The 13,004-nt window shown below is 38.4% G+C and overlaps 1 protein-coding gene across 1 annotated transcript; it reads right to left on the bottom strand.

Moving 5' to 3' along the window:
* Positions 1-553: 553 nt before the first annotated feature.
* On the bottom strand, positions 554-12,998 carry LOC101856202. The gene is made up of 4 exons (XM_005104577.3): positions 12,464-12,998; positions 9,148-9,363; positions 5,600-5,809; positions 554-2,544 (listed from the first exon to the last, which is right to left on the bottom strand). The coding sequence occupies exons 1-4, from the start codon at positions 12,749-12,751 to the stop codon at positions 2,359-2,361; spliced, it is 900 nt and encodes a 299-aa protein (XP_005104634.1). The 5' UTR covers positions 12,752-12,998; the 3' UTR covers positions 554-2,358.
* Positions 12,999-13,004: the final 6 nt, after the last annotated feature.

The following is a 13,004-nucleotide window of genomic DNA, read 5'->3' as shown; positions in this document are numbered from 1 at the left end:
TGTGTCTGATGCGTAATCAAGTCAAAATTATTTCCTCTCTTCAGGAGAGGCGCGAAGGATTTCGCGGTCCCAGTTTGGACTTAATGTTGTGAAATTTGTTGTTTACTTGCTTTTTCCAGTGCGTCTCCCACAGACTGGAGGTGTAGTATTTGACTTTATTTGCCGATTTGCTGCATTTCTTAATCTTTACAATTTTCACAAGTATCTAAGTATTCAGGCAGTTTAAGTCCCTCCAAGAAATGAGAAGAGGGAAACAATATTTTCTACTTTATTATATATATATAAATAGTTTTGGCTGTGTTACATGTCTCTTATCAATAGTTTTATCATAAAAAAGAGGAATCTACATTTCAATGTCCTTCTGCACTAGAACTGATTCGAGTTGGTACTACCAGTGAGTTACAAAGACATACAATATCGTGGCATTGTGCAGAGGAAATGAACCCAGGGATTTTGGTTTACAAAGCGAATGTGTTCACTGCTATACAACACTTGTCCCCTTATATGACAATAATTTAACAGGCATGAAAATCTTCACCAAAACGAAATCAAATTCTTCATACAATCATTTTTTATTGACTTCATACTAATATTACATTTGAAAGGTGGCAGTGCATGTAAAAACAAAATTTTGAGATCTTTTTAAAGTATAAAATACTTTTTCCCATTTCACAAATCTCTTGTTTACCTGTATAATGCATTAAAATACAACATTTTCTCCCAGCTATTCTATGACTATACTAAGGATGAAGACAACTGAGATTGCACTGATTCTCAAATCTGTACAGTAACTTTAAAGTAAAGAATCTACCCCAAATCTACAACAACACTCATACCAGCAGTCAACAACTCCTGAGATTTAGCAGGAGAACGCAAAGAAGAAGCACAACGCTCACACCAATAAGTTTGAAAAATACCCTGAAATATTGCAATTACCAGCATATTAATTGTCCATAGAACTTTCAAACAAGCCACAGAGGTCTGCATATTTCAGCAAAGAGTCTCAAACAATTTCAAATGACATGAAAGCATAATCAACATTACTGGCTATTTATCACTGTGATGATTATAATGAACTTTGATGCGAGTTGAATACATTAAAGAAACAATATTATAGTTCAGCAGAAAGTCTCAAACAATTTTAAATGACATGAAAGCATAATCAACATTACTGGCTATTTATCACTGAGATGATTATAATGAACTTTGGTATGCGAGTTGAATACATTAAAAGAAACAATATTATATGTTGCATTGTAAAAGGAAAATGACAGACTATCTGGAAGCTAGCTTGCAGACTCTCTCACACAATGATTCCAGGAAACAATACTCAATAAAATTTATAAATGGACAAAAAAGAAGAAAATTGTCTATTGGGGCTACATATAGCCTATATAACCAAACAAGGAGAGGGGAGGGGCAGGGGTGTTTGATTATCAAAGCTATTTCTAGACTCATTAAGTTTAGCCAGGAGGTTGGCTTATTGAGGCTACATATAGCATATTTAAGTGGAGGTGTTTATAGGGGCTACTTGTGGCATATTTAAAGTCAGTAAAAAAGGAATGGATGTTTAAACTCAACCAACCAGCGTTATGAAATCTTTAAAAATGAGAGGGAAAAATAAACATGAGAATTACAAAACCGTGACCTTTCTTCCAATACTTTAACTATAACATGGATTATTATTATGCTTATTCACAGGACAAATATCACGTTTCTATGAAATTTCACAACATTTTCAATGAACAGAAAAGAAAATTTGGTACCATTTATATCCAATAAAAAGGACTGCACCTATAGTGAGACAATAATACTTTGACAAGGAATAACAACTGGAGAATGTAATGACAAATCTCAAATGTCTTTTGAACAATTACTAAGCTTTGGACTCGCATCAACTTGAGATACGTTTACTCTTTTACCCTTACATAAAACATGCAGAAATATATAGACTCGTATCAAACATTTTAAAGAATTGTTAATGCCCCCTAACTTGAAACATGTAGAAACATATAGACTAGTATGAAACATTCTAAAGAATTGTTAATGCCCCCTAACTTGAAAAATGCAGAAACATATAGACTTGTATCAAACATTTAGACTAGTATGAAACATTCTAAAGAATTGTTAATGCCCCCTAACTTGAAATATGCAGAAACATATAGACTTGTATCAAACATTTTAAAGAATTGTTAATGCCCCTTATTTTCCCATCATGATAAAATAAACACAACCTTTAAAAGCTGTCAGCATTTGACATTGCAGGAAATTGAAAACCTTTGGAGTTGTATCACGGATCTCTATTGTGTGGAATGTGACGGACATAACACCGACAACTTATGTCACCAAGATGAACAATCACTTCCTACGCCAAACAGTCGCATGTGCTACAGTCCACTGGTTCTTGCGAGCCGTCTCCCTGATGAAGAAAGGCATGTTGACTTCTTCCACAAGGTCGAAGTATGGCCCCAGTTCTTTCTGAAGGCCTTGGAATCCTGTAACAGCTTGACCATCGGCACCAACGTACCCACCAAGCCATTCATTCTGGAGATGAACAAACAATAATGAAGTACAAAAACTATACAACCTCAATCTACTTTCTGACTAAAAGTGAAAAAAAAAAAAGCATCTCAACAACATCCAGTTAAAACACCTTGAAAATTTGAAATGTTTACTTCAGAATTAACCTCCTGTCTATCTTCTCCACACCCACACATAGAATCTACACACATGGTACTAATTTAACCCTTATACATAATACATTAAGGTACACATACAGCAGATACTTTGTGACCGTAAAAAAGGGTTTACATCAGTAGTCAACAATCTATAAACCAAACTGAGTTGAGAGAAATCATCACGGGCTTCTTCTTATCCCCTCCTTCAGCCTTGGTTCATGCAGTAAAGTATTTCTAGAGCTCATATTCTCTTCTGAAGCTTTACTGTGAGTGTTCATCTGTCACATGATGTGTACAAAAACATGGAATATACCAAAGCACACAACCTAATTTTTTCTTGGAACAAATTCAGACAACAGAAATACAAGCACTAAAAAAAAAGAGGAAGAAATAGCAGGAACAGACCACTCAGTGACAATGCTTCGTTACATTGCTAAAACAGGACAGATCATAGAAGATATCATATATATAAATGTAGAAAGGACAGTTGATACGAGTGTAAACAAGCAAAGATATTTCACAGACATAGGGGAGCTTGAGAGCAAAGGTCACCTCTTATGTCATATTTATAACAGTTACAAGTGGTGCCCCGTGAAGATAAACCACTTTACTGAAGGATAATTTATTACAAGAAAATGTATGCTTGCACAATGTGGAAACAATTTTGTACAAGCATGACAAAGTCTTTTTCTAATTAATAAAAAATAAGAATAAGAATTAATTTGACAGAATACATATATAGAGAAATTTATACATTGGAGTCCATTTAAATTGAAAATGTTTAATCTGGAAACAGCTATAAACCAAAAGCAAATAAAATCCTCAATTTTGTTGTTGTATTTGAGCAACCTCTCTTAACCAAGCACCTGGCAAAAGCGAAGAAAATATGGAGGTCCTGCAGATTTCAGTTAAGAGGACTCCACTTAACAAACATAAACGTATTACATTATGTTTTTATTCTTTTGCTTTCAATCTACAGATTTGATCTTCACCATATTTCATCATACCATTAGCAGTTGTATGTTATCACATAGGGTAGAATAGGGATGTAATTGATACAACGTTTTGAGCACTTAACACTACATGTAGGCCTATCTTGTCCTCCCTTTCCATTAATTGTTGCTTCTAAAATGTAGGACCATTTTAAAGAGAGAGGGTTTTTAATGCCCATGGTATCTGATTGGACACCAGATACAATTCCATTTTTGGTTCTCCACCACAGCATGCTTTACATGCATTGCCTTGTTGTACATAATTGATGAATTTGCTGCTGTCATTTTAAGAAGAGGCGTCTTTGTAATTCTTTGGTCGACTGGACATGGTTTTTCAGGCTTTTGACAAGGTCCCACTATAATATAAGTACCTTGGGATCTGTGACTAATTGCAGAAAGCAATGGCTTGGAAGCACACACATTCAGCGATGGTCAACCTCTGAACACAATGGTACTGACTATGAAAATCATTTAAAAAGTTATTTGCCACATTCTTCTCACTGTTTTGAAGTTCTGAAAGCATAGTAGGAGGCTTGTCAGGCAATGGATGATTCTGCATTCTTCTATTTTTAGTTTGGTAGGAATTATTTTTCAGTTTTGTTCAGGTGGCAGCTGAAGCCTACTCTTATCAATTTTGGACGACCAAGGGATCTTTAATGTGCGCAACTTGCACACAAGACCTCTGAGATTTTTCATCCTTATCCGAGAAGGCTAGGTGTTAGATCTTACCTACCCTAAGATCATGGGTGTGGCTGAAAGACAGCAGTAAGAAGGAGATAAGGAGTAGCAGTAGAAAGGCTGCAGAAAGAATCAGGAGCCCAGAGGACAGGGCGGGTGGGGGTGGGGGCAGAAAGTGGAGACAAAAGCAGACAACAGAACATGGTTACAGAACAGGAAAGAAGGTGAAACTAATTGAAAAATTTTGGCCATCCTATGCATGGAGTAGGGAATGACTGTTGAGTCCTGCCCCTCAGGACAGACTGATGGTATCCTTGAGTTGGCATCAAATGAAGAATAAAACTAATATCAAGATTCATCTTGCACATTGTTCTCAACAATTTGGTCATCATTATCATCATCTATTTTCAAACAATTTTCGTGTTTCCAGTTTCTTTCTTGAAGAATAATAAGTTTCATCAAGTAAACACATTTTTCTATGCAAACTACAAATGGTCGCTTTTACTTTTAAGGACAAGCGGGCCAACCCAGATTTTGGGGGTTTCCAGAAATCTTGACCTACACCAAAAGTGGGCATTGCCCTACCTATAGGGGAAGTTTGGTTTCATTGGTGAGTATATTTGTTTGGTAGTAGAGAAAACTCTCCTTGTCTTTTAAAGAAACTGAACAATGGGCAAAAACTTTACCTTCGATCTTTTCAAAACAGCATTTTTCGGGATAGCCCCTTGTGCTTAAAAGCGACCAAATATCTGGCACCAAATCAGGACACAGGACCCCCCAAAAAAGGAATTGAATCTTAATAGCATTCCAGTTAGCAAAATTTTACCTGTTGATAGATGAGAACGGAAAACCCAGAGAGATAATATTATAATAAGAAAAAAACCAAATCCAACTGACCCCTGACCCATATCAATCCACAAAATCAATTATAATAGCCCATTTCAGACACGACTCTTCTCTGGAACCTAACTGTTGGGACACTGCCCCTCAGAGGAAAACCTACACATGGAATAAAAAGGAGGAACAAAGTCTTTAGTTTTAGTTTTAGTAAAGGTTTTACGGCGCTTGCAATTGCATAAGGTCATATGATTTATGAGCGCAGAAGATCAGAGGTGTTACTTGTACAAGAGAGTAACAAACATAAAAAAGAAAAAGGGGAAATAAGGACGATAGATGCTTGATACGAAAGAAGAAGCAAACCACACCAGAGCACCCACCAACCACACACGAACAAAGTCTCATAACATTCACCTTATTCGCAAAATCTCTTAACCAAGTATACGGGGCTGTTATCACCAGGATTCCTCCTCTGTTAGGCAACAGTGATGTCAGCCTCTTCAGGAATTCCTTAGGATGGTGGAGTCTACAGACCAGATTTGCAGCAAGTATCACACCAAACTGGCCCAGTGATGATCTTAAATCACAAGCATCGCCTTGTTCAAAACTGACTCGGCTTCGGTCCTGTTTCGGAAAAAAGAAAGAAAGAAAGAAATTTAACGGTCGTTTTAACAAAACGTCAAAACACAGACCTAATGACCTTGTTCATTAAAATTGTTTCTTTGTACTTTATAAACTTCTCTTCTTTTAATGACTTCCCATTGACTGCTTTTCATGTCCATCAGTTGGCCTACCTACCTGAGCATGAGCAACTTGTAGGAACCAAAGGAGTGCAATGAATAACAAAGTAATCTTATAATGAATATATGATTAAAATGTTATGAAGAGAAACCACACTTTAAGCAAATAATCATACCTTACTTCATTCAACTTCTTATTTCAAGCCACACTTGGAAGGTACAGTGGAGTCCACTTATAACGAGTCCTGAAACAACGAGAAGTCTGTTATAAAGACACTATTCTAAAACCCCGTTTTTTCTCCTTCTTTATCTTTGTAAATAAAATACTGCTATTGCGCAATCAGAGAGTCGTGCGAGTCATTTTAACGGAATATTGCTGCTGCTGTGCACAGTGCACAGACCAATTAAACATTATAAAACCTCGCCAGTTGAGAAAGTTGTTGGTGATTCAGCGAAACAAAGAATGGGAGAGCCCATGTGAACCAACGATGGAGGCTGGAGCGAATGAGTGGGGAGGGTGTGGCATGCGCAGACAAGCAGAACGCATCGCGTGATAGGCCAGCCCAGTCTAGAATATCTAGGCATACCGTGCCTCTCACTTCTCTGGTGCAGGATGGAGAGGTCACAATCGTGACAATGCTGTGATAGATGGAGTGACTGTGTGACGTGCGCAAGCAGACGCAACACACCACAGGGTGTGGTGGGGTGGGGGACAACACAGCGGGCGAGTTAGCCTAGAGCCAGAGCCCCTTCTTTCTGATCGCCAACGCCGAGCTGTCAACATTGCTAGTGCTAGAGAAAGAAACCTGATTCAATATTTGATCAAGTAAGACCTAGATATCATGTTGAACAAATCATCATCAGGGGAAATACAAAAAGGAATAAACAGAACGCCAGACTCATAGCTCATAGATTAAGCCAACTTTACCATTTCCCTTGAATTTATAACTGGATCCCTTGTAACGAGAATCCTGCTATAAGGGACATTTCGCACCGGTCCCCTACCTCTCGTTATAACAGGATTCCACTGTAATAAACTATAATGACTGTTGTCTTTTAAGTTTCAATGATGAAACAAAAGATATGTGAAGACAAGGCATGCGGTTATACTAGATTTTTGTATTTTATTTAGGAAAGTCTTCTTTCTCATCCTTCCACAGAGAAAAGTAAGGGTCCAAAGATTGTTTTGGTTGGCCATGTGTCTATGCAGAGCTGGTTGTAACGGAGTACAAGTACTCCAGTAGTTGTACTTATGTTACAATTTTTTGTACTTTTACTGTATTCCGGTACATTTTGAGAACCAGTACTTTTACTGTACTCTGATTGATTGATTGATTGAGTAGATGTTTTACTGCACTATCGACACAATTTTGTCTGTACTCCGATACTTTTTATAAAAGTACTTTTGAGCACTTTTGAAGCTTAATGAAAGAGTAAGTGCCGGCATTTCTGATCATAATTTACGGAACAAACACCCGGGCGGGCACAGCCGATCAACCAAGAGTTAAAAGTTGAGATCAAAGAACTGCCCGTCGCGTCAAAGATCAACCACTCTCGTGAATGTGATCACAAGCGTTGTAAAACACAATGAAACGGTACAATGATCCCCAGACGCGATCACACCGAGATGTGAACTGACCGATGCATTTCTTTTCCCCAAACATCGCACTCGCATCTGAGCTCGCCACCTGAACTGACATCACTCGCTGGGTGGGTAGGGCCTATAAGTTCACTCCAGGCAGGATCACATTCAACTGTGAACTCTTCCCTGACCATTGAAGTTGAAGGCAGTTTTTCTCTATTCCCGAATTTGCAAGACAACCTGAATTTTAATTGGTGCGGTCACAGCGTAATGGTACGTAACGACAAAGGTGGGGGGACTCAATCAGAGATGAAAGGCTACAATTTTTGGACAGGTAAAGGGGAGGGGCAACTGGATAAACGCAGATAAAGATCTCGAGACGATATGCTAATGAGTGTACGGTACAATATTATGGCATGCCTCATGCCACCATGCTACTGTGATTGGTCATCAAGTTTGACCACTCTTTGCTCGCCATATGTCATAAACCCACCCAGAGGCACGTCAGTTCATGGGTCACTGTAGATTCTTCCTTGGCTTTGTCGGTTAAGATCCCGTATTTCCCTTGCTCCCGAGCACTGAGATCGTAGGCGGAGACTACTAGAGAATTTTTGGTTACACTACACTTACTAGACTAGGAAATTACATGTAGGCCTATTTTGGTTTGCTGTGGGCGCCGTGGACTACACAGTGTGACCAAAATCTGTCTTACCACTATTATAATTTCAATTGAAACTGAAACTGAGTTCTCAATGTATATCAATGTAACAATTTTTTAGGCTACCTTAATTTCTTTTTAACTTTTTTGTGTGGTTTGTGCTTAAGGCTACCTTGATTCCTTGAGGATTTGTTTATGAAGAATTCAATTCACGTTTCCATTTTTTTTGCAGGCCATTTTCATCAATTTTATATTTTCTTAAGAGCAACTTTGTCTCTACATTTTCCAATTTGGATACTTTTCCTACTTTCCGACCTCTAAGACTAACTTACATTTGATCATATTGTCTTGCTCAAACAAGTTCTATTCATAATATCACTTACTCACTAGTTGTGTCTGTTTGTTTGTGGTTTGTTTTTTTTCAATTTCACGGACCTTTTCCACCTACGTTCAGTGTTTCCATTATTTTGTATACAGTTTACGTTATTAGTAATAAATGGCCTAATTTGTCAAATATACTTGATATGTTATTCTATATGATGTTTTGCATTAGCCCTGAAGTGTTTTAGCATATTAGCAGAAAGTACTCAAAATGTACTCTTAAGTACTTTTAAAAAAAAAGTACTTGTACTCAAGTACATTTTACAGGAAAGTACTTTTACTGTACTTGAGTACATATTTTAGATTGTACTTAAATTTGTACTTAAGTACCTTTTTAAAAGTACTTTAACAGCTCTGTGTCTATGTGACACACTGAGATCTGTGTTAAAACTTTTTCTATTTCTCCGGAGTACCAATCTGTTATGATTGATTCCATCAAAGTTAAAAAACTTGACATAAAAATGTCAATCCCGTCATGGATCTTGAAGAGGAGGGAGGAGCAGTTCAGGCACTGTACTGCCTTTGATGATACCTATTCTCCAACCCTATAACCAGGTAAGTAAGTGGGTTTTTTTTGCTATTATCAAAGAAAGAAACTTACAACATCCTTTTCTACTTTGGCAACAGCTTGGGTGAACACATCCCCTTCTTGAACAAGTTGGTAGCTCATTTCTCCATTTTGCTTCAATGTGTTTGCAGCATCTATAAACGACTGACTATAGTCAATGCCGATCACTTCTTTCACTCCTCTTGACAGGTCAAAAGACGAGCGCCCAACAGCACATCCGATGTCCAGTGCCCTGTCCGGAAGACCTTCCTAAGATAAAATGAACAGGAAAAACCATAATTAGATCATATAATTGATTGTGAATAAACCAGTATAACTAAGTGACAAGGCAACAACTGAAAAAAAAATTCAGAATGAATTTTCAGTTCTTTTCAGAAGTACAGTTCACAGTACCACAACAAAGGAAAACAAATTCATACTATAATTTTTGTTCTAATCAAGTACACTCAAATCTGTTATAATAATGAATAGAAACCTGGGTAAGATGGAAACCTGTCACAACGGAATCTTCCTGGTCCCGTTTGATAAGTTCCTCCATAATTACCTTTGCAAAACGGAAACCTGTCTCATGCGGAAATGGAAAGAGAAATTTCTTCCCTTCGGGAGGTTTTTACTCCGTCTAAGACGAAAAATCCTTTGCCTTCTCAGCCCTCATTTGAAACAAAATGAACAAGTTTGGTTCTATCATTGGCTCTAACCTTAACGCCATGCCGCCAGGCAAGGAAAGGGAGTAGGTGTGCAATTTGGGGGTAGATATTACCCCATCCATGCGAGCTCTTAGTGGTGCGGATAGGGTGGTGTGGGTGGGAAATCTCACCAGTGCCTGTGAAAGTGAAAGAGCTTGAGTGGCACTCCAGCACACAAACTTTCATGGGTAGCCAGAGACCAGAGTTGTGAAATTAGTTTGACCAATATCTGCTGCCCTTATCATACAACTAGCCAAAAAGGAGTTCTTCGAATTGTTGTTACATGCACGGAAGGGGTGGCATATTGGACTTTGGTTGACTGTGCTCATAACACCAATGGGTGGGGCTAAGGGTGGAAGTAAAAGAGATGTTCAAACGTGTCTCTTTTTAATGGGTAAAACAATGGTCCTATGAGATGCAAGCATTGGTGGCAATAAACAAGTATTACTGACGCATGCCATTGTCAGAGGGGATAGCACTTGAAAATCGTGAAGTCTTGACCTCTCAGCCCTGCTGACTGGATAAATGATCCTTGATCCCACCGGTTGAGCCTCTGAAACTTCCCTCCACAATCTCCCCCTAAATTCCCCTGTCTGAGATGGAAAATTTTTGGAATTTTTTTCTGCAGCACTTGCCATTCCACTTTACATTTACAGAGGTTCGACAGGCAGGAACGTTCAGCCACAAAGAGATAATAAAATGGTTTGCATGAGAATGACAATGCCAGGCAACAATAAACAATACAATAAGAAAACTTCAGGTTTTTGTTTGTTTTAGTAGAGGTTTTACGGTGTTCGCAACTGCAAAAGGTCATATGAGCGCCAGAAGATTAAAGGTGTTACAAGAGAGTAATAAACATAAAAAAGAAGAAGGGTAGATAAGGACGATAGATGTTTGATAGGAAAGAAGGAGTAAACCACACTAGAGCACCCGCCAACCGCCCACCAAACTTTGGGTTTGGAGTTGGAGGCCACGAGTAATGTTCTGTAAAACTTTCAATCATTCCTTGTGCACAAACAGGGTATTCACTGCCTTGAAGTAACAATATATACAGTCGAACCAGTGTAAGACGGCCACCCACTGTCAAGGAGAAAAGTGACCCCCTAAGACAGGTGGCCGTCTTAGGTAGGATTGAACTTGGAACAAAAAGGATTGATCAAATTGAAGAAAACAAACCATTCCTTTCTAATATCCCAACCGAAGATAGCCACATTGTTGTTGTTGTTGTTGTAGTAGTAGTTGTTGTTTCTGTTGGTTTGGTTTTCGTTTGCTTTTTATTTGTTGCTGATTTCGTGCAAGGGTGACAATAAAATGAAATGTGTCAGACAATTAAGGAAGACCAAGTGCCATGGTAAAAAACAAACACATGGGTCGCTATCACTCAGAGAACGAGAGACGCTTCTGTCACAAATTCATGTTGACGCCCATTGTTAAAATTGTTACTTTGTTGCAAACTGGGTAAACAGTGATTATACACTCATCTCACTTACGATTTGTGTATGAGCTGTGGGTGGGGCTTATGGGTTATGAAGGGTCACATGCTTACCTCACTAGCAGCTGAAAATTTATTGCTACCTGTTGGTCAACAGTGGGAGGGGCCTAGGCAACATGATCGGTTGGAGGGACTATCTAACAACGACAGGTGATTGGACAATGATGACTCATCCACAACGTCAGGAGTCAAAACATCATTTATGTCAAAACGTCGGGTCGGCTGTCTAAGACAGACTGTGTTATTATTTCGGGTGGTAGGGGTTGTGTGATAAAATATGGTGTCCCAGGCCACGTTAAACGACAGGTGACTGTTTTACACAGTGAAAATATGTAGAAAAAAAGCAAGGGGGGGGAAAGGAAAGTAGCCATTTGCACAGGTGGCTGTATTATAGGTGGTCGTCATGGCAGGTTCGACTGTATATCAATTTATCACTACGGTAAAATTACAAAGCTCAGTACCTAGTTTTGAGATATTTGATGTAAAAAAAATTTGAGTTTCACAAGTCAATCTTTTTCAAAAATGCAATTCTTTAAATATCTCGATAAATATCCTGAATAATCTTGCTATTTTGATAGCTGACGAGGTATTTGGTTTCTGACCTCATGGACTTAGATTCTAGTGACTCAAAACAGCCCAAAATGTCAGACCTTTGTAATTCTTAGGTAGCGAGTTGTCTATTATAGAGTCGTTTTAGTTTTATACTCCTAGTCTTTTCATGAGAACTTTTGACTTTAACTTGGTTCAATCGCTCTGTCTCCTGATAATGATGCACAAAAGCCCATACATATGGTCATATACATAAAACCATACACATATAGAGCAGATCGATTTTAGCGTACTGTTTGCTTTTAAATATAAAACAAAGTGATACAAATGATACCAAAAGCTCATAACGGGGAAAAAAATCTCCATGTCCCTGGTCCATAGAAAAAAAGCCCCTAAAATTTGTATGCAAACTGCAAACCTTCACTGGAAAATTAAAATTAATAGGGGCCTAGCCTATATAATTGGAGGTAAAAATCAAGATCTATAAATTGTGAAATAACCGGTAGTCTGGATCTAACTTTTGCCTTTTGCTGTGTCATTGTTATAAGGCCTTTAGGCCTATTTGTTATTATAATATGGAAAGACAATAGGCCTACAATCAATATCTGACCACAAACTTTACCTGTGGTTTGTAGTGTTTAAGACAAAGCTCAGCACATCTTTTGGGGAAATCCAAAGCGTCTTTGGGCCCGAAAGGATAAGGAATTAGTTGTTCTGGAGAACCAAAATGAAACACTAAGTATTCGCCCAGAAGCTTTTCAGACTCGTAGACTTCAGAGCCGGGTACAACATTCTTGACTGCTGCTACCATCGACCTATACTTGTACATGGAATACGCTGCAACTCCTATCGACAAAGCCGCCGTGGATACAGCAACATATTTATGATCAATTCCAAAAATCTGAGCCATTTTGAAGATCAAGTAGAAGATGTTCTATTATTGCAAAGGCAAGCAAAATGCTTCAATGCGAAAGCCGGTTGGTTTGCAGCAGGACACTCGCACACTGGCACCTTATTACTTCCACGCTTGCTTAGTCAATAACTTTCTACTTTCTAGGCCTAGTTCAAAGGGCAGGTCACGACCTACAGTGGTGAACCGGTCACGTCAGTTCCAAAAAAGCGACTCGTGATGAAAGCGTAGGCTTAGGCTACTTGGGACTCGG

Source organism: Aplysia californica, unplaced genomic scaffold (assembly GCF_000002075.1).
Source record: "Aplysia californica isolate F4 #8 unplaced genomic scaffold, AplCal3.0 scaffold00426, whole genome shotgun sequence".
Taxonomy (NCBI): domain Eukaryota; kingdom Metazoa; phylum Mollusca; class Gastropoda; order Aplysiida; family Aplysiidae; genus Aplysia; species Aplysia californica.
The sequence above is the reverse complement of the archived record's forward strand: the minus strand, read 5'-3'. Positions and strand labels throughout refer to the sequence as shown.